Below are 24687 nucleotides of genomic sequence, written 5' to 3'. Positions count from 1 at the left end.
TTTGATTTGTCTTTATTATACAAGCAATCAGAACTATGTACAAGACACTTTGCTTGATAAAAAAAAGTTTTTTTATCAGGAATTTAGGAAAGACTGTAAAGAGAAATAATCCGTTCCAGTGTCAAACAGAGAAGCTGGAAGAGACTGAGTAGCGTTAGCATCAGCCTTCCTCGTTGTTGACATTCCGTGGAGAACATGCTGGTTCTAAAACAGACCCAGACACACGTTATCACGTTCTGGCCATCAGAACCATGCAGTGTCCATGCAGGTGAGATTGTTAAAGATGGCCGCCGCATTCCAACTGTGCAGACATGTCCACGCGCTTGACGACAACAAGCCGCCGCACGGAACACGCACACCTCTGTTTGGGTCAAAACAGGGTCGGACCTTGTCAGCTCTTGTAAAGCTTGTTTGTTGGCGGATGTTCTTTGTGCGAGCTGGGTGAGGTCTATTTTCTGGTGTGTCAACCGTACACAGGGCTGATGAAGGTCCAAACAGGATGGCGCTGTTTAGCAATCACACGGTAATCTGATCTGCTCGTGGGCTGCTTCTGACAACAAGTCAGCACTTGAACATCCACAACCTCCTCAGAGTGGAAAGTGCATCATTTGACTTCCACCAATGTTTGTTCACATCCATTTTAGCAAATGTAAAGGGGCACCTGCGTATATACTTTAATAATCTGTATGAATTAATTTGATTAGCGAAAAGGTTATTCTATTGCTTCCATTCGTTGACTAATAAAAATGATAAAATTTGGACCGCATAAAAGTAGGTAAAACAAGTTGAACAGAAGGTAAAATAAGGTAAACAGAAAGTACTTGAAGTGAATTAAAATGTAAAGGAAGGTGAACAAAAGGTAAAAATTATCTAAAACCAGGTAAAGGTAGTAAATAAAAGGTAAAATAAGGTAAATACAAGGTAAATACAAGGTAAGTAAAAGGTAAAAGAAGGAAGATGTAAGGTAACAGATGTAAACAAAAGATAAATAAAAGCTAAAAGTAGTAAATAAAATGTAAAATAAGGCAAACAGAAGGTAAATAGAAGATCAAAATGGGGATTCCTAATAGGACGAGTTGTTAAGGATCCCTAAATATTCGGTATAACAATTAAATGGGGTTGGAGATGTCCTCATGGGTGGGGCGGAATTTGGCAATAATCATGTGGTGCCACCAGTACGACACATCTTGAGTTGTGTTCCCCGACGTCAATGGGTGTTTCGGCCATTCATCACAAGACAACTTCTGCCAAGGTTGGCCCACCACAGGCTGATCAGACCTAGGTGTGTCGCATGGTGGCACCACGTGATTATTTGGCAGCCCATGCTGCATAACTGTGTTTCAGCCACAGCTAGTCACTGCTCTGTTCTGCTGCGGAGGCAAGTTGTTTAATTGCCTTCCGTTGGGCCTGTCCTCTCATCCCTATTTCCTTCAGGAGTCTTGTGCTGGAACTGGCTACCAAGCCTCTCCAGCTCACCTCCACTGGCCACACCTGGCTGAGGTCTACCCGCATTTGCCAATCCCGGGTTGCGTTCAGTGGGCCTAAGTCTGGAGGTGATGGCTTGGTCCGACGTTTCTCTCCTTCCCGGATGAAAGTTGTTTTGCATGGGAAGGTAGCCTGAGCATTTAGAGGCATGGCATTGGTAATTACTCTCTTAGTATCATGTTCGGCAGCCAAGCACTTCAGTACCTGGTTGCGGTGCCAGGTGTCTCTCCCTTGAGTCAGACTGGTCTTGCAACCCACCAAAGATGTGTTTGAGGGTTGCTGGGGCTGTTCACTGGAGACAGGCTGGGTCCTCTCCATACCAGAGATGTAGGTTGGTTGGAGAGGGCAGGACATCATATGTGGCTCTGATGATGGAACTTAGTTTATTAGATTCCATGCTCCATATTTGGTTCCATGTGATTTTTCTCCTCTCCACGCCCTCTCAGTTCATCCAGCGGCCTTGCTGGGCTTGGGAGACTGCCTTGGCACACCTGGGTGCTTCCTCCTGGTGGCGCACTTCCTCCACCACCATTGCAGTTGCCTTTTGCAAAGTGGGTGCTGTTGCTTCCAAACCAAGGCCTCCTCTGCCATATTGGACATGCCCCACTATATCCCAGTGTCTGAGGGCAGTCTTTGCCACTGCAAGTGCTGCAGATGGATTCCACTTCCTCCCTGCTGCTAGGGTTGGAGCAGCACCTCTGACAAATGGGTCCCGGGATTCTGTGAGAGAAATTTCCAGCCTTGATTTGGCACATTTGTACTCCTCCACCACGCTTGAGATCGGTAGGGAGAGGGTTCCTTTGCCATACAGGCCTATGCTACTAAGACATCTCGGCTGTCCAAGCCATTTCCTCACTTGTGCATTCATCAGTCTCTCCAGTCGATTGGCATGGGATAGAGCGACCTCATAGATGGAAATTGGCCACATGAGACGGGGCAGCAGCCCAAACTGAAAGCACTACAGCTTCAGCTTCCCAGGTAGAGTGGTGTTATTGATCTACTTGAGGCCGCTGATTGTATCCTGCCTGAGTTGGTCCACCTGCTTCCAGTCTTTGAGTTCTGCGCTATACCAGCGGCCAAGGCTTTTGATAGGCTTTTCCAGAATTGTTGGTATTCGCTCATTGTTTATGTTGAACCTCTCATTGGTGAGCTGGCCCTTGATGCTGGAGATACTGCGGGATTTGCTTTGTTTAACTTCCATTCGTGCCCATTAATGTATCCCTGGAGTTTGTGCTGCAGGTGTTTGGTGCATGCGTTTGTTGTTGTTATTCCCGTCATGTCGTTTATGTACATCCTTATTGGAGGAAGACGCAGCCCGCTCTTCAACCGCTCCCCTCCAACAACCCAACGGGATGCTCGAATAATGAGCTCCATTGCCATGGTAAATGCTAGTTGAGAGATTGTGCAGCTCACCATTATGCCTATCTCGAGGTGCTGCCAGGCAATTGTACTGGCCTGTGCTGTGATGCAGAACTGAAGGTCCTGGAAGTAGGCTTTGACCATCCTTGTGATGCCCCTCAGGGACTTGGAAGAAGTTGAACACTGTCCATAGAATCTCATTAGGCACTGACCCAAAAAAATTTGCAAGATCTAAGAAAACCACATGAAGGTCTTTCTTCTCCTTCTTGGACGTCTGTATCTGGTGCCAGATGACATTTGTGTGTTCCAGGCATCCTGAGAAACCGCCTATCCCTGCCTTCAGCACTGAGGTGTTGACAAAGTTGTTCTTCAGCAAGAATACTGAGAGCCTCAGGGCCACAACAGTGAATAATATTTTTCCTTCCACATTAAGAAGACTGATCTGGCGGAACTGGTCGATGGTTGAGGAATTTTTCTTTTTGGAAATCAGGATCCCTCCTGCCCTTCGCCATGCCTTTGGTATAATTCCTTTTTCCCACGCCACTTTCATTAGCTTCCAGAGGTAATTCAAGACGCCTGGAGTGTTCTTAAAGAGCCTATATAGAATGGTGTTGGGTCCAGGTGCAGAGGCTGTTCTTGCCCACTTTAAAGTGCTCTCAACTTCTCTCTATGTGGGGGGCGTCGTTTCGAACTGGTGCTCAGGTGGTTGGATTGGTGGCATGCCATCTGGAATGCTGGCTGGCACATGCCTCTGGCTGTCTGAGTTTGTCTTCCGCAGGGGCTCCTCTAGTTCCCTTAAGGGTACCTTGAGGATCCCAGTTTTCTCGTTGACTAAAATGTCTTTGACAAACTTGTAGGGATCTCTGTAAAAGGCAGTTCTCGTTCGCTCTTTCTTCTTATGTTGCTTTCTCAGGCATTCTGCTATTCGCAGTGTTGCAAGACGCCGCTTGATGTAGTGCTTCAAGTCCTTTCCTTTCCTTTCCACTTCTGTGGCCTTTTTCCACTGCTTTCTCAGGCCCCTTCTTTCTTTCACAAGTCTTTCAGTCTCTTGTTGTCTCCTGGACTTGAGAGGGGCTGACAGTTCCGTCTGTGTCCTAAGGTTCTTAATTTTTACCTCGAATCTCTCCACTCCATAGCTGTAATTGATCTCTCCAATCTTGTCCAGCTTTCTCTCCACGCACCCTTTCAGACCTTCTAAAATATGGACAAGGTCTGTGTCGGTGAATTCCCACTCCTTTTTCTGGCAGGATTTAGGCCAGAAATGGCTGAGTGGGCTCTGGACTCAAGTCCGTTGGTGCATTTGTGCTTGATTGAGCTTCGTCTGGGGTTGTGATACCCTGTGGACTGTGGTGACTATCTGGGCTTCACTCCACTGATTTGCCCTACTTCTAAGGAAGTAGTGGTCAATGCAAGGCCCCTCGCTAAGCTCTCTTGAGGCACTTTTTCCTGCCCTGATGGATCTTGAGACCCTTCTCTGATTTCAAGCCACAGATGCAGCTTTGTAGCTTGTGTCCTACCCAGACATCAGGATTCTTGATAGGACTAGTTGTTTAAGGTCCCTAAATATTCAGCACAACAATTAAATGGGGTTGGAGATGTTCTCTTGTGTGGGGTGAAATTTGGCAAATCATCACGTGGCGCCACCAGTACGACACAGTAAATAAAAAGGTAAAATAAGGTAAATATAAGGTAAAACAAAGAATAAATAAAATAAAATAAGTTAAATAGAAGGTAAATGACGAGTAAAAAAGGTAAAAAAGATGTATAAGAGCTCAAAGTGGTAAATAAAAGGTAACATAATGTAAATATAAGGTGAAAGAAAGAATACAAAACGTAAAATAAGTTAAATAGAAGGTAAATAAAAAATGAAATAAATTGAATAAAAAGTACAATAAGGTAAAATAAGTTCAATAGAAGGTAAATAAAAGGTAAATACATAAAATAAAAAGTAAAAAGGAATATAGAAGCTAAATAAAAGGTAGAAAATGGTCAATACAATTTTAAACAAGTTAAATAGAAAGTAAAAGAAGGAGTTAGGAAGGTAAAAGAAGATAAAACAAGGTACTATACAGTCAAAAAAGGTAAATACTGTAGAAGGTAAAACAAGTTAAATAAAACGAATATAGAGGGTAAAAGAAGATAAAACAACGTAAAAGAAGGCAAAAAAAGATAAAACAAGGTAAAAGAAAGCAAAAGAAGATGCAATAAGTTAAATAGAAGGTAAAAAAAGGTAAATAAAAAGTATAAAAAGGAATATAGAAAGTAAAACTAGGTAAAAGGCGGTCGAATAACTTCACTTGAAGACAAATAAAAAGATCAAATAAGGTAAATAGAAGGTAAATAAAAGTGAAATAGAAAGTAAAATAAGGTGATAGAAGGCTAAAACAAGGTAAAAGATGGTCAACAGAGGTAAAAAGAAGGTAATGAAGGTTATGACAAGTAAAAAAATCGTTATTCCAAATATTTTCCCTAAAATACGCATTGAGGCTATAAAGTGTGTTTTTTAGCTTTAGAATCGGCATGAAAAACAATTTTTGTGCACCCCAATGATCACGATGTAATGATAGTATTAAAGGTTCTATCGTATAAAGTGCGGTTTATCACACAGAACCCTGGTCCGTAATGAAGAGAAAAAACAACAACAAAGAAAAGATGATACATGTGTCGCGTATTCTCCTGATGACCTTTTCAATACTTACATCTGCTCAGATGAACGGGAGCCCAATTTAATATTTGCTCCCCCCACCCCCAGAGGGAAAAGCGGAAGGCAGCAGTTAGTGAAAAGGTGTCTCCTACCTGACAGTGGCTCCCTGGGCTTGACCTCCTCTTCCGGCTCCTTGTGCACCGGCTGCTCCTCGGGGCCCTGCGACGAGTGGTCGGCCCCAGACTCCCTCTTCGTCTTCCCCAAGCCCACCATCTTCATGAAGGACACACGACGGCTGGTGGAGTCGCACTCGCTCTCCGAACAGTTGAGCTCGCCGTTGGTGCGGAAGCTGAGGGTGTCGCGGTATTTGCCCGCAAACCTGCAAGAAGCGAAAACATATGGAGGTTAATTTGTCTTTATTATGAGAGCTTTTTTGGACACCGAATTTCTCCAACAAAATGTTTTCGTGTTTAAATTTTGCGAATTTTGTAATATTACATAAAATGATGTTGACAATTTCACTGAATAAAAAATTGTGAACAACATTTGCGTGATAGAACACATCTTTTTAAAATACGTTGTGTAAAAAAAAATAATCAGGGTAAAAAAATTGGTGCGGAAAAATTCAGTGTAAATAAACTTAGTGTAAAAATTATTCCATCCATCCATCCATTTTCTATCGCTTGTCCCTTTCGAGGTCGCGGGGGGTGCTGAAGCCTATCACAGCTGTATTCGGGTGGAAGGCCTCGTACACCCTGGACAAGTCGCCAAAATTATGTGCAAAAAAATTCAGTGTAAAAAAATATTCAGAGTAAAAAATATTCAGTGTAAAAAATTTTCAGACAGACAAATTCCGTGTGGAAAAATTCAGTGAAGCAACAAATATTTCTGCACTGAATTTTGGCAAAGGAATTTTCTTACATCAAATTTTCTGATGTAAAAAGTTTTAAAAATGTTTACACATTATGCTGACAATACCACATAATAAAAAGTTGTGTTTAAAAAATGTGTTCGTCAGAATGCAGAGTTTTAAAATTCAGAGTGTAAGAATTCAGTGTAAAAGAAAATTCATAGCAGAAAAATTCATTGTAAAAAAATTTGGTGCAGAAAAATTAAGTGTAAAAAAATTGAAAGCAGAAACATTCAGTGTAAAACAAATTTGGTGCATATAAATTTTGTGTAAAAAATTGAAAGCAGAAAAATTCAGTGTAAAATAAAAATGGTGCGGAAAAAAAAGTGTAAAAAAAATTTAAGCAGAAAAATCTAGTGTAAAACAAATTTGGTGCAGACAAATTCAATGGGAAAAAGTTAAGTGTATAAAACAAATCAGTGCAGAAAAATTTAGTGAAGCAACAAATATGTCTGCACTGAATTTTGTGGAAGGAATGTTTTTTTTTTTTAATCAAATTATGTTGACAATATCACCTAATAAAAAGTTGTGAGCAAAATGTGTGTTTAAAAAAGTAGTTTGTCAAAATACAGTGTTTTGAAATTCAGTGTGTTAAAATTCAGTGTAAAAAAAAATTTTTCAGAAAAAAATTTGGTGCGGAAAAAGTCAGTTACAAAATTTTGGTGCAAAATAAATTCAGTGTAAAAAAATGCGGTGTAATTTTTTTTAAGCAGACACATTCAGACAAACACATTTGGTGCAGAAAAATTCAGTGTAGGCTCTGCGATGAGATGGCGACTTGTCCAGGGTGTATGCCGCCTTTCGCCCGATTGTAGCTGAGATAGGCATCAGCGCCCCCTGCGACCCCAAAAGGAATAAGCGGTAGAAAATGGATGGATGGATGGAAATTCAGTGTAAAAAAATTTAAGGCAGAAAAATCCAGTCTAAAACAAATGTGGTGCAGATAATTTCAGTGTAACATTTTTTAATGTGAAAAGATTGGTGCAGAAAAATTCAGTGTAAAAAATATTTCGTATACAAAATATTCAGTGCAGACAAATTCCGTATAAAAAAAAAATCAGCTTATAAAAAAATCTGTGTAAAAAAAGAAACGAATATTTCTGCACTAAATTTTGCAATGTATTTTTTTTTTTTACATCATTACATTATGCTGACAATATCACCTAATAAAAATGTGTGAGCAAAATATGTGTGTAAAAATTTAGTTTGTTAAAATACAGTGTCTTAAAATTCAGTATGTAAAGGTTCTGTGTAAAAAAAATTCAGAGCACAATAATTCAGTGTAAAACAAATCAGTTAAAATAAATTAGTGTAGAAAAATCAGTGTAAAAAAAAGTCCGTATGAAAAAAATCAGTGAAGAGAAATTCAGTGTGAAAAAATTTACTGCAGAAAAAAAGTCAGTGTAAAAAACTTAATGAAACAACCAATATTTTCACTGAATTTTTCTGAACTGATTTTATATGCATTGACATTTCTTACATATACATTTTCTGCAGTGAATTTGTACACAATGATTTTTTACAGTGAATTTCCACACACTGAATTTGAAAACACTATTAGAAAAACATGAATTTTTAAGCACTAACTTTGCTCACAAATTTGTATTAAATAAAATTTTCAGCATTATTTGATGTACAAAAATTCAGTTCACAAAATTGAAACGCAAAAAATTCAGTTACATAAATACAGTGTCAATAAAAAAAGACACAATTTAACCTCCCTAAAAAGACAGACGGTGCCCGTTTGAATTGACGCGTCCAACAACCTTGGACCATGACCTTTGACAGTGGAGAATCACGTTGGCGTTTACCTGAGCAGACTTCCCTCCGAGCTCCGCCTGCCTCTCTTCTTCTTTTCCGCAGGCGACGGCGTCCCCTGCAGCGACCCCTGTGGCGAGGATGCGGCGCTGTCTTTGCTGCGCGCCGACATCCTCAGGGTCTTCCCCAGCTTTCCCAAACTCTTCAGGGGGGATTTGATCTTGAAGGAGCCCTTCCCTGAGCCCCCTTTGCCCTTCTTGCCCTCATTGGCCTCGTTTTCATCTTCCTCGTCCTCAAAGGGGTTGCGGTCCCCCGGAACGTTGCCGTCCAGGAAGGAGCCGCCCGGCGACCAGTGGTTGCCATGGCCACCGCCGTCGTCGTCGAAGGGGGTGTGGTGGTGGGGGTTGATGTTGAGGCTCATCCTGCGGATGAACAAAGCGTTGTCGAGGGTCGGACCGCCGCCCTTCAGTCGCACCGGCAGGTTCTTGAGGATGGGCATGGTGGCACGAGGGGAGGGGAAAGAGGGGGGGAAGAACCTAGAAGAAAGTAGAGGAACACCAATCAACTTCAACTTATCAAAAGTTGTTTGTCATTAATTCATTTTCTGGCGACAAATCCTAATGAATAAATGTGCATGCTCGGCTACGCTAAGCTCAGACATGTTACGCTAGACAGCTAGATAGATAGTAAATATAAGGTAAAAGAAATAATATAGAAAATAAATTAAGTAATATAGAAGGTAAATAACAGGTAAAAAATTTAAAAAATAATAATAAAAGCTCAAAGTAGCAAATAAAAGGTAAAATAATGTAAATAGAAGGTAATTATAGGGTTAAAAAAAGAATATAGAAGGAAAAATAAGTTCAATAGCAGGTAAATAAAAAGTGAAATAAATGTAATAAAAAGTAAAAGAAGGAAATAAAAGGTAAAATAAGTTCAATAGATGGTAAATAAAAGGTAAAATACATCAAATAAGAGGTAAAATAAGTAATTAGGAAGGTAAAATAAGATAAAACAAGGTAATATACGGTCAAAGAAGGTAAGTAGAATGTAAAACAAGTTCAATCAAATGAATATAGAGGGTAAACGAAGAAAACAAGGTAAAAGACAGCTAAAAAAGATAAAATAAGGTACATGTAAATTAAATAAAAGATAACATAAGTTAAACTGTAGGTAAAATAAGGTAAATAAAAAGTAAAAAAAGGAATATAGAAGGTAAAACTAGGTAAAAGACAGTCGAATAACTTCATTGGAATTTAACCTCCTAAAAAGGCTAAATAGGCGTGTCAAAACTATCTAATAATAATAACACTAACCAAACCTTACTATTAGCATTAGCGATTTTACATGGAGATTTTGACATCTCCAAATTTGATAAAGGAAACTACAACTAAGATGAATGCTACAATGAAACAGCTGGTGTGTAGTAAGCACAATACCTACACTATGAACACTTTGTAGGGCGCAACATAACACATTCAACTCCCTGGAAAAAGATACTTCCTAGTTAGACAACATACATTAGTTAGCCTATACAGTGCTGCCTTTTAAGGCTCGGAAGTGCAACTGCATTGAGACTCAAATGTGTAAGAAACAGGGTGTTGCAACTGGAGAGCGCAATTGTCATAATCAACTCATTTTAAATTGTTACACTAGAAATTAAACAGTTATCATCAAACAATTGTAGCTAACCCACTAGCCAGTAGGGACAAACTTTATAGGCATTGACCGAACTCTGTCGGTACTCCGTTCTTCCAAAATGCGCTAGCTTAATTTTTAATTTACATTGGATTTGCCCTAGACAGGCTACTATTAGCATTAACGATTTTACATGGCGATTTGGACATGTCCAAATTTGATAAAAGAAACTACAACAAGATTAATGCTACAATCAAACAGCTGGTTTGTAGTAAGCACAACACTTACACTATAAACACTTTGCAGAGCGCAACATAACACAATCAACTCCCTGGAAAAAGCTACTTCCTAGTTAGACAACATTTGTTAGTTGGCCTATACCATCTCAGGCTTGGAAGTGCAACTGCACTGAGACTCAAATGTTTAAGAAACAAGGTGTAACAACTGGACAGCACAGATAACATTTTACAAAATAAAATGTTATCATCAAACAATTAACATTTATTATTACACACAAAAGTGCCGAAAAATTGAGTCCCAAGTACCGGTAATTGGTACCGTATCGGTTCAAATGTGATCAGTACCGATCCCTATCAGCTGGTGTGTTAGCTTGCTAGCAGTTAGTGCTAACACTGTTACAGTCTCTCAGGTGTGGTTGGACATATTTTAAAAATATCAAAGAGATACAAATGTTGTATGGATAAACGTCAGAGTCAATAATTGAAACAGTGGCTTGTAAAACGCTGCTCACGCCCATCGGAACAAACTGAACATCAGCATGAAATGAAAAAACTTAATGTTTACTTTCACAGCAGACCCTCAAATGGACAAGAAACCCTGCTCTCTGATTGGCTACAGCGGTAGGGACGATAATAAATTAATGCACCCCCCAGCTGGCCCTGCACATGGCATCAAATATGATTTGGTAGCCATAGCAACCAAGTTAGCAGCTATGTGACACTCCCAGTGATAAAGCTACTGATGTTCCTCATAAAGTCTTTAAACATTAACAAGGCTGCGCTGGGATCAGTAAACATTGAACATTTCAACAAGTCACTCTTGTCTCCCGGGGACGACAAGACAACTTTCACCACGAGTTATTCATATTAATGATCATTTCTTTATTTATTTCTCAATATATTTTATACTGATCAACAAAAACCTTTAATTATATGACACATAAAGACTCACAAAAATATTAAAATATCCCATTAAGACATGTTTTGTAGTATCAGAATATTTTTGTGACACTGTGGTGTAGGCCTGGTCGATATGGCCTTTTATTAATATCTCGATATGTTTAGCCCATGTCACGATACACGATATATATCTCGATATTTTGCCTTAGCCCTGAATGAACACTTGATACATATAATTACAGCAGTATGATGATTCTATGTGTCTACATTAAAACATTCTTATTCATACTTCATTGATATATCAGGGTTTCCCACACATTCATTTATTTGTGGCGGCCCGCCACGAAAGAATTATGGCCACCACAAATAAAAACAATAACAGATTTAAATAAATAAATAAAAAACATCTATATATTTTTTTCCGGCATTTGACTCGCTCGACCACTCATAAAAGCAATGGGACTCTGTCTGTGAATGGAGCTTGTAGTTACATATTATATAAATATTATATAAATATGTATATAAATATGTACATAAAGTGCTGTAATTATATTAAAACTCCGTGTTGTTCTTGGTCATTGCCGCCGCCGCCGCCAAACCCAACACCGTCCCAACCACCCTCCCTCCCCACCCCACCCCCCTACCACACCACCACAAATAGATGACTGACCTATGGGAAACACTGTATATGATCATTTGAACTTCCATGCAGAGAGGGAAATCACAACTAAGTCAATTTACCAAAACGGTATTTATTAAACAGTTATCAAGCAGTGGCACAAACATTCATGTAATTTCAAAAGAGAAAGTGCAAGATTGTCAGAGACATTTTAAAACAAGCTGAGTGCACTTTTATGCATGTTGTCACTAAGATGACATATCAAAACAACACTAAATTAAAGTGCACGTTTTGTACAGAATGCCCCTAAAATAATTTAAAACAAATAAAAGTGCACTTTTGTGCATGATGACACACAAGATATTTCAGTAACTGTAAAATAAAAATGAGCTGCATAATGAGAAATCAAATAGTGTATGTCCTTTGCTATGTGGTAGGTTACTGCGGATGTTATCTCTTTCTGTTTTTGATTTTTTATTTTTTTGTACTGTGTTGATCTGGAAATGGAAGACGCCAGGCTCAATTGGGTCAGTGCTGATTGCTTTGGCATTTTGTGAGTGTGGCACCAGCCGGAGATGTTGACATGCAGAGTTTCAGGCACTCTTCATTCTCTAGCAGGTGGATTTTCAAATGATGCTACACATTAGTAGAGTTGATACGTTTTGTAGCAACACTTTTGCCGCATACTTGACATAATAGGGTTGGCTGTTCAACATCTTCCCGCTTGAAGCCAAACCACCGCCAGACGATGGACCCTGTGCTGTTTTTCTTGGGAATTAATTATTCTTCCTCCATTTGTTACCAGATTAGCACCTTCTTTCTTTCTCTCATATTACCACTCGCACCGTTCCGCTTGCACCACTTGCCACAACTAACGTTACCCATGCAGCTACTCCTCTGTTGGTTGCATGCGCGGCAGTATGTGACGTATGCAACAAGGTGCCATTGTTTTGAGTCACTGTGAGAAGGAGACACAAGAAGGAGTGGAAAGAGCCTGTAGTGTAATGCCCGCAGCTAAAAGCAACTGCGTGAGAACGTATACTCGAATAGTCACGGAATAGTTATTTTCTACATCGCACAGAAACAAACCCGCAATATATCGAGTATATTTGATATACCACGGGTTATATCATGGTATATCCCGTGGTATATAAGGTTAGGGTTGTATAACCCTAACCGCGATAGGGTTAGGGTTATATAACCCTAACACTATTGATGTGTAGGTTTTGGATTAATACCAATACATGGGGAACGAATTGTTTAATAATCTTGCTTAATTTAACAGAATCAAAATATCCATCTTGTTTTAACAGGAGTTCTGCTTAACTTAAAACTGTGAGAAATCTGGCGTTTAATGTCACCATTTATCTTTATACGAGGCAGGCATTTTTATATTTAATCAAAATATAAACATTTTTTTTTTATAGTTACATTACATTACGATGCCTTTGAGTACAAAATAACAACCGTCTCTTTTAGTCCACTTCACCAACCCGGGAACATAAGTACAAAATAAATCGGCTTTCTTGGCCACTTACTGTACACCCGGTAATAAAAATACGGAACAAAGTGCGTCCCCTGGCAGCTCAATACGGAACGCGTACTTTTGTTTCTGAATACGAACAATTTAGTCTTTCGAGGGACAACCCGTCCCTCGAAAGATAAAAAAAAAATTAAAAAAAATAAATAAAAAAATAGCATTTTAGCATGTAGCTATAGCTTCCATGCCAAATGTGCAACGTCTTACATCATTACTGAGACATGGACGACAATTTAACATAAAAAATAGCGCTTTTATTTCAAGTTTCCTATGTGTGGGTTATGGAATTCAGTGTGTGTGTGTGTGTGTACACGGATGTTGTTGATGTGGTCAGTTTCCAGTCTCACCAGCTCAGGACACACTGCTGCTGCCAGAAATAGACACACACACACACACACACACACACACTGAGCGGGCAGGACAGAGTGGGAAGCCGCTCTGCGGCGTTGGTTCCATAAATACCCAGCAGCCCCGGCGGCAGGTCAGGAAACCCCACGCTGTTTTTTTCAAGAGGGTCGCAGGGCATCACGGAAGCTTCTGGACACAAACAATGAAGCGGAAAGGACATCGATAGTGTGACGGACAGAACCCGACACCGCTGCGCCTCCGCGGGGCCCAGCCCGGTCCAAATAGTGGGAAGAACCCGGGGGCGAAGGGGGCGCCATTGAGACGCTGCTTCACCCGCTGAAGCACAAAGTACACAAGACATGTGACGCATCACCTTTGACGCAGCTGTCAATCATCCATCCATTCATGCATTCATCCATTCATTCGGAACAACCTGACTGACACTGAAGGCCAAGAAGTCGCCACCTTTGAATGTCAGCAAACAGGAAACCCACAAGACAAGAAGATAGCCAATCAGACCACAGCCCAAAACTCAGCCTTGACCACCTCCTCCTCCTTGTGTGTGTGTGTTGATAAGGCGCTGATGTCGAAGGAAAAACTACACAAGAAGGCCAACTAGCCATAAGTCATAAGCAGTCATAAGCACTTCCTGTTTAAACTTTATCACCGTTTCCTTCTCAGCTCACTTCTGACTTCTGCCCCACGCCCCTCTTATGGAAAGAACCTTCCAACATGAGGACACTGCCCCCTGCTACCATGAGCACATTCACCAATATTGCGATTATATTAACGGTGCTAATTTTGGTCACAACCACCGTGATATGACACTTTCATATCATTGCATCCCTAATTCTAACATTTGCCCATGACTCCAGTAGAACTGAGAGCTAACTCAGCTATACTGCTTCTAGATAATGTTGCGATTTTCAAAGCAATTGACTCAGAAATGTAATGATGAAGAAAATATATTATAGTACCCTCATTTTAAAATGCTCCAATAAAAAAAATGTTTTTATTATAAAAAACAATTCATATTCATCGACACACAAAAGTACTTAAAATTGGTACCGTTGAGTACTGGTATAGATTTCCAGGTACAGGGAATTGATACCATACTGGTTCAAATATGATAAGTACTCATCCCTAATTACAGGAGATTGATAAAGATAGTCACCTGGCGGGATGTCAGTTTCCGAGTTAAAAGTGAACAATGCTAACAAAACGGCGGCTAATCTTGCCACTACCTTCACCACGACATTCAAGTTGACCAACTTTAGGCATAACAACTTTTTGATGGACTTCATCTTCAACCCTTGCCTCGTCAATAACACATCTCCACATTGGGGAGACTTTGCCATGACCAGGTAGAAAGACAACAGCGCAGTATAGCATTGGAGTCGGACTAGCAAGACGGCTATAAACCATCAGCAGCTCTTTGGCCATAGCGGAGATTATCTCTTTCGATGCACTTCTTTTTCGACATCGATAACACAGCTCTGGCTTGAGCGTGTCAAATGTCAATGCTAACACGGAATGCTAACATCACAGCGAATGATCGTGGCTGGGAGTGTCAACTTGATCCACTTTTGGCGGAACAACTTACCACATGGAAGCCCATTGCTAAATTTGAGAAATTACCCAGCATGTTGTCATTTTGTAAGACAAAAAACACGTTTCTTGTTTTAATGTATTCTAATTTGTAGAATACAACAAGTACGAAGTGGCTAACAATGCAGCTACTGGGAGTATTTCATTGCGTTCATAAATCCCTCTAAAAAACATCCAGAGACCACCAACAATACTCCATTTACATGTCGTGACCTGAATATTAACCAAATATTAACAATATTGTTATTATGCTAACTCGCTGCTATATTGACATGGTAGCTGCTGCATAGCCTCTGACTTGGTCAAAGTTAATTCTAGATTATAAATCATGCCTCTCACCTGGGTAGTAGAAGGTTGTGGACGAAAACCGAGAAGTTGGTCAACTTCTACGTTCAACTTAGACTTGGACATGGCGAGAAAGACGTAAAAGACGCTATTTTGCGGCCACCTGCATGAAGATTATGATTAATTCTTCATCTAAACTGGAAGATATAAACATCAATCAGCAGGGAGCGGACATTGTACAGCAAATGATTGTTTTATGTTCATAGTTTGTGTTTCTTTTTTATACTAAGCAAAACCGTTACTTGCTGGATCTGTTTATCAGCTTCTAAAACTTGTGGCTCATCCTCCTTATATTCAGGCTCAAAAATACAAGGTTGTAGATCATCATTAGTCCCAAAGTAGTCTTTGTTGTCTCTCATGAAGTCTGCCATGTTTAGTAAGTGTGCTTGTTGTTATTGTTGAAGAGTTCGCAGTTAAGCATCTGTGAAACTAATGTGATGTCCTACACTTAAAATGACCAAATTACGTAAATATTACAAGTATATATTACATATATATTATTACTCTACATATATGTAATGTTGATGGAAATTTTTGGATGTTTTTAGAGAGCTTTATAGTCGGCTAGCTAGCTGGCTAACTGGTTGGCATTTATTTTACGAGTTAGAATGCATGAAAAAAAATATATATATATAAGAACTTGTCTTACATAGGGATTGTAAATGATGGGCAAACTTCCCAAAATATTATAACATATATATAGCCATGAAAGTTTAATAATAAGGTTGAAGAATGAAGAACATCCGAGACTGCCTACAACACCCCTATGAAAAATATGAAATGGTTCATTCCACTCGAGGCAGACGTCATAACGTCACCAAAGCTCACCTTCAAGCCTTCACACGCAGCACAAGCATTTTAAAACAAGGATGAGGTGATAGAAGAAAGGTAAACATATAATAAATGTACTTATGGCAGCAAAAGAAAATAATTATGGACACGTTTCACTTTGGCATCTCATTGCCGATAGCAGGGACGGCGTGGCGCGGTGGTGGAGTGGCTGTGCGCAACCCGAGCATCCCTGGTTCACTCCCCACCTAGTACCAACCTCGTCATGTCCGTTGTGTCCTGAGCAAGACACTTCACCCTTGCTCCTGATGGGTGCTGGTTAGCGCCTTGCATGGCAGCTCCCTCCATCAGTGTGTGAAGGTGTGTGTGAATGGGTAAATGTGGAAGTAGTGTCAAAGCGCTTTGAGTACCTTGAAGGTAGAAAAGCGCTATACAAGTACAACCCATTTATCATTTATTTATTTAACTGTGGTGTAGTCAAGAACCCTTGATTAACGTTGGAAACAGAGGCATCAGTAGTTCTTAAAGACAGGGGGAGACTTATCTCCCAGGATATGCACTAATAATAGTGTAATAATAATAATAATAGAGGCCTATTATCAGAATTCTTATTACATATTGATGAGAATTGTATTTGTATCAGCTAATCTCTACTGTACACTCTGAAGTAAAAGGAAAAATTGACAGATTTTGGCACCAGACTTCTTCTGTTTGAGACAGTCATTACTGCCACAAGTGGTGGAAAAGTGTAATACAACTGACTACCACTGCACCATACGGACCACAGTTCAGAAAGAAATATTTTTGTTGGGCCTCTATGGGGCGCTCCCAGCTCCACAATGGGCCCCGGCCCTTAAGAACCACTGTTTTAATACATACACTGAAACACAAATAAGCCAATTGCCTCTTTTTCCACTCTAATGCTACTTTAATACTTTAGGAAGGCTTTAATAACAATCTCTGCTTGATGGATAATCGGAATTGTTTTTTTGTTCAGACGTTTGACTGACTTTGTAGAAGCCAATCGTAGCTAGCCTCGAGCTAACACAAATGCTAATGCAACTTGGGGGTTCAAGCTGGCCCAGTTTGCTTGAGGGTACATGGGCAGGACCTGCTTAAGTTTAGTTGTAAGTAAATAAAAGAGGCCTTTACAATACAGGTTTTAATAATATAATATTTTGCATGATCAGATAATATTTAAGTTGAAAAAATATGTATTTTTTTTTCCGTCAAAATTTTGTCCCAAAAAAGTATTTTATTGACGCATATTTTCTCCAGGCATTTGGGGCCACATGATATGATGTTTGACACCTGTGGTGTATGGGGCGGTGACTCTGGGTTTAATAGTGCGATGTTGGGCACTAACTGGTCGTAAAACAGGTTTTTACGCTCAAACTACAATAATATTGAAGGTGCACCACGGTTATATCTGGTACCAATTCGCTGTGATAAACGAGTGACGACTGTATGGAAACATGCATGGTCGACCGCTTATCTAGGCAAACTCTACTGGCCCCTATAGCCCAACCCCTGAGTCACAGCTCAAAACTAATACGGCAATTTTTCGGTCAAAGGTCATTGTGGAAGGGGGCATGGCCTGCAGGCCTGCAGCGAAGCGTGGTGTGCTAGGACCGGCTTTTAAGTCAGCAACAGGTGCGTAAATGGCCCAGGTGGGCATTGTTATCTAATCACCTGTCGCTCTGTATAAGCAGTAACCGTGAGGAGAGATGTTGTGGGAGCTGGTGGGAGAGCAAGAGCATGCCTGTCACACCCACAAAAGACAATTGCTGAAAAGCAACCCACAGACATTATTGAAAAATAAAACTGAATAGAACCTGAACCGGGCTATCATGTCGGTGCTTGGTGGTCCAAAGAACCCCCTGGAGGGCAACCTCCACAGTCATATTTTGCGTGCCGTGAGAGAACTTTCTCATATGGTCGTTTGCCTCATCTGTGAGAAAGTTCCGATCTATTTCAGCCTTTGTCTTCATGTCTTTTGTGCATTTTGCCCAGCGAGTGGCGCATCCTGACAGCTGAGAAAGATCTTTGTTGATCTCAGCATGGAGACTTCTCCGAGGGGGCCAGAAGCAAGATGCTCTGCAGAGAAGTTTCCCGTCATGCAACTGTACATGTACAAAACCCAAAACCAGTGAAGTTGGCACGTTGTGTAATTCGTAAATAAAAACAGAATACAATTATTTGCAAATCCTTTTTCAACTTATACTCAATTGAATAGACTGCAAAGACAAGATATTTAATGTTCGAACTGCTCAAATCTGATCAAGTAAGTGTTTGATGAGCATTCCTCAACTATCGCAGTCTTTTTTGACACTTGTGCCAGCTTTTATGAAACATGTTGCAGGCATCAAATTCCAAATGAGCTAATATTAGCAAAAAATAAAGTTTTCCATTTCGAACGTAAAGTATCTTGTTTTTGCAGTCTATTCAAATGAATATAGTGTAAGTTGCCCTGCGATGAGATGGCGACTTGTCCAGGGTGTACTCTGCCTTCCACCCAATTGCAGCTGAGACAGGCTCCAGCACCCCCCGCAACCCCGAAGGGAATAAGCGGTAGTAAATGGATGGATTGATACTGTAAGTTGAAAAAGATTTGCAAGTCATTGTATTCTGTTTTTACTCTCTTCCAGAAGGTCTTATCTTTGTCCACGTGACGTCAGATGAAACAAGAATTTAGCTTTTTGGCCACAATACCCAGTAATACGTTTGGAGGAAAAAAGAAGGTGAGGTCTTTAACCCCAGGAACACAATATCTACCGTCAAGCATGGTGGTGGAAGTATTATGCTCTAGGCCTTTTTTGCTGCCAATGGAACTGGTGCTTTACAGAGAGTAAATGGGACAATGAAAAAGGAGTATTACCTCCAAATTCTTCAGGACAACCTAAAATCATCAGCCCGGAGGTTGGGTCTTGGGTGCAGTTGGGTGTTCCAACAGGACAATGACCCCAAAAAACTCAAAAGTAGTAAAGGAATGGCTAAATCAGGCTAAAATTAAGGTTTTAGAATGGCCTTTCCAAAGTCCTAACTTAAATGTGTGGACAATGCTGAAGAAACAAGTCCATGTCAGAAAACCAACAAATCTAGCTGATCTGCACCAATTCTGTCAAGTGGAGTGGTCAAAAATTCAACCAGAAGCTTGTGGATGCCTACCAAAAGCACCTTATTGCAGTGAAACTTGCCAAGGGACATGTAACCAAATATTAACATTGCTGTATGTATACTTTTGACCCAGGAGATTTGGTCACATTTTCAGTAGACCGATAATAAATTTAGAAAAGAACCGAACTTCATGTTTTTTGTGACCAACAAGTATGTGCTCCAATCACTATCACAAAAAAAGGGCTGTAGATATCATTGGTAACTCAAAACAGCCATGACATTATGTTCTTTACAAGTGTATGTAAACTTTTGATTGCGAGTGTATATACACATATACATATATATATATATATATATATATATATATATATATATATATATATACACATACATATACACACACACACACACACATACTTATATATATATATATATATATATATATATATATATATATATATATATATATATATATATATATATATATATACACATATATTCATATACAGTTAGGCTCATAAGTTTACATACCCTGGGAGAATATATGATTTATTGGCCATTCTTCAGAGAATATGAATGATAACACTTTTGGTTATCATTCATATTCACTTGAAGAAAAATGGGCTGCATAGTCGAATCGCCAGAAGAAAGCCATCACTCCAAATTACTGTGTTCCAGAAGTTTTGAGGCTGGTCTCTGTGCTGTTTGGTGTAATGTAAGTGGGATACATTGTGACATTTGAGCAGAAATTGCTTTCTTCTGGCGACTCGACCATGCAGTCCATTTTTCTTCAAGTGCCTCCTTATTGTGCATCTTGAAACAGCCACACCACAATTTTTCAGAGAGTCCTGTATTTCAGCTGAAGTTATTTGTGGATTTTTATTTGCACCTGGAACAATTTTCCTGGCAGTTGTGGGTGAAATCTTTGCTGGTCTAACTGAATCTTCTGTCATTTAGATTTAAAAAGAGAAAACAGTTGTTTGCCAAAAAATAGTTTCACACAACCATTAAGCATGAGTGGAAGAAAGATTTTTGTGTTATCATTCATATTCTCTGAAGAGTGGCCAAGAAATCATAAATTCCCCCAGGGTATGTAAACTTATGAGCACAACTGTATACACACATACATATATACATATACACATACATACATACATACATATACACATATGTATGTATGTGTATATGTACATCGAGCTGGACTCACCAGGAACGGCCGAGTGGGCGTAGCCAAGACAGGGTTAGCCTAGCTTAGCATTAAGAGAAGATGGATGGTCGACTCAGAACCTAGAACTGGACCCAATAAATCCACTTCCACGGCAGTACCAAACAAGTCCAGCTGTTTCACATTGTTGCTGAGGAGAGCCAATCTGGAAACTTCCTGCCCACTTGAACATCCCATAATACACGCACCGGCCACACCAACTAGCCTCCAGGCCGACATTCCAACCCGATTCATCCTTTGTCGTCAAACCCGAGCCAAAACATCTGCCTCTCTGCGTCCTCCTGAAAGTCACCTGACCGGAACGGTAGCGAATCAGGACTAATACGTCGCCTGGAGACTTGCTAACGCGCATACGGCGGCTGCGATTTGACACTGAAACAGATCCTCATTATCGGAACGTTCATCATGTAGTAACTTCGTCCTGCAAAAAGGCGCCACTCATTTGGCATCAGACCGACAGTCAGCCTGCTTGTATCCATGGCAACCACAGGTGAGGTTCAACATGGCGTCCCTGTCACTTTACAGCATGCGGCACTCAGGTCAACAAAGCAGCAAGCGAGGTCAAAGTTCAGCAGTTCAAGCGAAGGTTCTGTCATTTTCATGTGGAAGTGAAAAATGTCAAAGTCAGCAAAAAAAAAGAAAAACCCAGGGGAGAAGGAAGGGAGGGTGGGAGGGATGCGTTCCTCTTTTTCATCCATTGAAACTTTTGAGTTCTTTCTGGTGCATTCATACACTTTTCAGGCAGGAAGGGGACAGACAAAAAAAAAAAAAAAAAAATGCGGATGTGACCTTTGAACTGCTTTCTCTTTCATGCATCAGCGGCGGCCGACACAAGCTCGGCGTGAATGCGACGTCTCTCAAGAGACTGACGCGAGTTTCTCCGTTTGTTTTCCCCTCGAGAAAATTCCCATGATGAATGTTTGACTGAGTCATCCTGCATGCAAACAACATCCATTGTCCAACACAGGCAATCATTGACCACATTAACTGCAGTCACGCTGGGTTTTTTTTAACACCCGCCTCAAGACGCCTGAATGCACCATCTTACCGGACGCTTCATTAGGTACACCCTCTCATCACATCCAATGCAAACAATCCTTTTTTGTGTTCACCTTCTCAAAGTATTAGAAACAATTGTCATCGACCTTTTTCACAGTTAAACCATTCTGTGATATATTTTTACCTATTTTTGTCAGATTTTGTAAAAAGGCCATTTTTGTCTTTACATTATGCCTATTTGCTGTCTTTTTTTCCAACTACAGGATAGAAATGTCTCCCGGGCCACACTTTAGAGACTTGGTCCCCAGACTACGGCCCGCGGGCCAGATCCGGCCCGCCAGCGTTCGAGATCTGGCCCACGGGAAGACCCAAATTTAAAAAAAAAATGTTTTTCTTTTTTTAAATCTGTCTTTTCTAATCTATTTTCTACCGCTTGTTGCTTCTTACTCTCAGAGTCTCCTGGCCGCAAATTATTTTAACCAATGCGGCTCCCGGGTCAAAATGTTTGGGAATCCCTGCTCTGGAGACTCATGCAGTACACAATCATAAACATGACGTTAAATGAACATTTAATTAAAAAGTGAACAATATTGATTTTGTAAAGCCTGACTTATTTGTCATAGGACAGGGGTGTCAAACTCAATTTCATTGAGGGCCGCTTGTATGAATACAAACGTACAGCGCAGCTGGAAAGTATTCGCAGCGCTTCACTTTTCCCACATTTTGGTATCCATCCATCCATCAATGTTACAGCTTTATTCCAAAGTCATTTTTGTCCTCAAAATTCTACACACAATACCCCATAATGACAATGTGAAAAGTTATCTTAAAAACATTTTGATAATTTATTCAGACTAAAAAAATCACATGGAGAAAAGTATTCACAGACCCAAGTCTTTTTGAATATATGCCACAAGCTCGGCATAGCTTTCTTTGGGCAGTTTGTCCCATTCCTCTTTGTAGCAACCAAGTGTTGGTTTTCATCCAGGATGTCTCTGCACATTGCTGCATTCTTTTTAGTCTAGTCAGGGAGCTGACCAAGAACCTGATGGTCACTCTGTAAGAGTTACAGCATTCCTCTGTCGACAGAAGAGAACCTTCCAGAAGGACCACCATCTCTGAAGCAATCCACCAACCAAAATGCACCAGAAAGACTCTCGGACCATGAGGAACTAAATTCTCTGGTCTAACAAGACAAGATTGAAGTCTTTGGCGTGAATGCCAGGCATCAGGTTTGGAGGAAACCAGGCCAATACCGTCCCTACAGAAAAGAATGGTGGTGGAAGCATCATGCTGTGGGGATGGTTTTCAGCAGCAGAAACTGGGAGACCAGTCAGGATAGGGGGAAAGATAAATGCAGCAATGTACAGAGACATCTTGGATGAAAACCAACAACCAACCCATCCAACCTGATGGAGCTTAAGAAGTGCTGCAAAGAGGAATGGGCCAAACCACCCAAAGATAGGTGTGCCAAGATTGTGGCATCGTGTTCAAAAAGACTTGAGGCTGTAATTGCTGCCACAGGTGCATGACAAAAGTATTGAGCAAAGAATGTGAACACTTATGCACATGTGTTATTTTACTTTTAATAACATTGCTAAAATGTTTTTTTATATATTTTTCACATTGTCATTATGGGATATTGTGTGTAGAATTTTGAGGACAAAAATTGTCTTATTCCTTTTTGGAAGTAGGCTGTGACATAAAATGTTGGAAAAGTGAAGCGCTTTGAATACTTGGCAGACCCACTGTATATTAGCTTTGTGACACTATTTGAATCAGAATCTCTTTTTGATGGATGACTTGCTTTATTATCTCAAGTCAAGGTGACAAGCAAATATCTATTTTTGATAGCGAGTCTAAAAAAGAATTCCATTAAATTGAAATAAGGTGTAAATATGTAAACATATGTAATTTCTGTTCAAATTGAAGGAACAAACACATTTAGCCAGAGAGAACTTCATTATTTCCAGGCTTTCGCAGGCCACATGACATAATGTTGCGGCACATAAATAATGTGGCAGGCTACTTTAAATGACAAGGCAAGCCACATACAATGATGTGGTTTGGTTACATACAACAATGTGGCGGACCACATAAATGATGTGGCCTGTTTGTAAAATAATGTGGGGAGCCACATAAAATACTGTGGCCGGCCACATAAATATTGTGGCCTGCTCATAAAATAATGTGGCGGACCACATTAATGAATTGGCCTGCTCGTACAATTATGTGGCGGGCCACATTAATAAAGTTACATGCTCGTAAAATAATGTTGCGGGCCACATATGAAAATGCGTCATCCCATATCAATGACGTGGCCTCCTCGTAAAATACTGTGGCGGGCCAAATAAATTAAGTGGCTCGTAAAATAATGATGTGGCCTGCTCGTACAATTATGTTAATAAAGTGACCTTCTCGTAAAATAATGTGGCGGGCCACATATAAAAATGTGTCATCCCATATTAATGAAGTGGCCTGCTCGTAAAATAATGGGGCCGACTACATTAATGATGTAGCCTGCTCGTACAATTATGTTAATAAAGTGACCTTCTCGTAAAATAACGTGGCGGGCCACATATAAAAATGTGTCAGACCATGTTAATGATGTGGCCTGCTCGTAAAATTATGTGGCAGATCACATTAATGAAGTGGCCTGCTCGTACAATTATGTGGCAGGCCACGTTAACAAAGTGACATGCTCGTAAAATAATGTGGAAATGTGTCATCCCATATTAATGAAGTGGCCTGCTCGTAAATTTATGTGGTGGGCATCATAAATGAAGTAGCCTGCTCGTAAAAAAAGGGCCAAATACATTAAAGAAGTGGCCCGCTCGTACAATTATGTTAATAAAGTGACCTTCTTGTAAAATAATGTGGTGGGCTACATATAAAAATGTGTCATCCCATATTGATGAAGTTGCCTGCTCGTAAAATAATGTGGCGGGCCACCTAAATTAAGTGGCCTGCTCGTAAAATAATGGGGCCGACTACAGTAATGAAGTGGCCTGCTCGTAAAATAATGGGGCCGACTACAGTAATGAAGTGGCCTGCTCGTACAATTATGTTAATAAAGTGACCTTCTCGTAAAATAATGTGGCGGGCCACATATAAAAATGTGTCCGACCATATTGATGATGTGGCCTGCTCGTAAAATTATGTGG

The 24687-nt window shown here is 40.2% G+C and overlaps 1 protein-coding gene across 2 annotated transcripts in view; it reads right to left on the bottom strand.

Moving 5' to 3' along the window:
• The window catches only part of LOC133537461 (tumor necrosis factor alpha-induced protein 2-like), a 69127-nt gene that overhangs the window by 31327 nt on the left and 13113 nt on the right, over window positions 1-24687 (bottom strand). For both annotated transcript variants that reach the window (XM_061878484.1, XM_061878483.1), the window contains exons 2-3: window positions 8210-8692; window positions 5641-5867 (exon numbers count right to left, since the gene is read on the bottom strand). In XM_061878484.1, coding sequence (XP_061734468.1) covers window positions 5641-5867; window positions 8210-8655 — 673 coding nt within the window. In that variant the 5' untranslated portion in view covers window positions 8656-8692. The remainder of the gene's footprint in view (window positions 1-5640; window positions 5868-8209; window positions 8693-24687) is intronic.

This window comes from Nerophis ophidion, linkage group LG18 (assembly GCF_033978795.1).
Source record: "Nerophis ophidion isolate RoL-2023_Sa linkage group LG18, RoL_Noph_v1.0, whole genome shotgun sequence".
NCBI lineage: Eukaryota > Metazoa > Chordata > Actinopteri > Syngnathiformes > Syngnathidae > Nerophis > Nerophis ophidion.
Note: the sequence above shows the minus strand (reverse complement) of the source record. Positions and strands in the feature narration are given on the sequence as shown.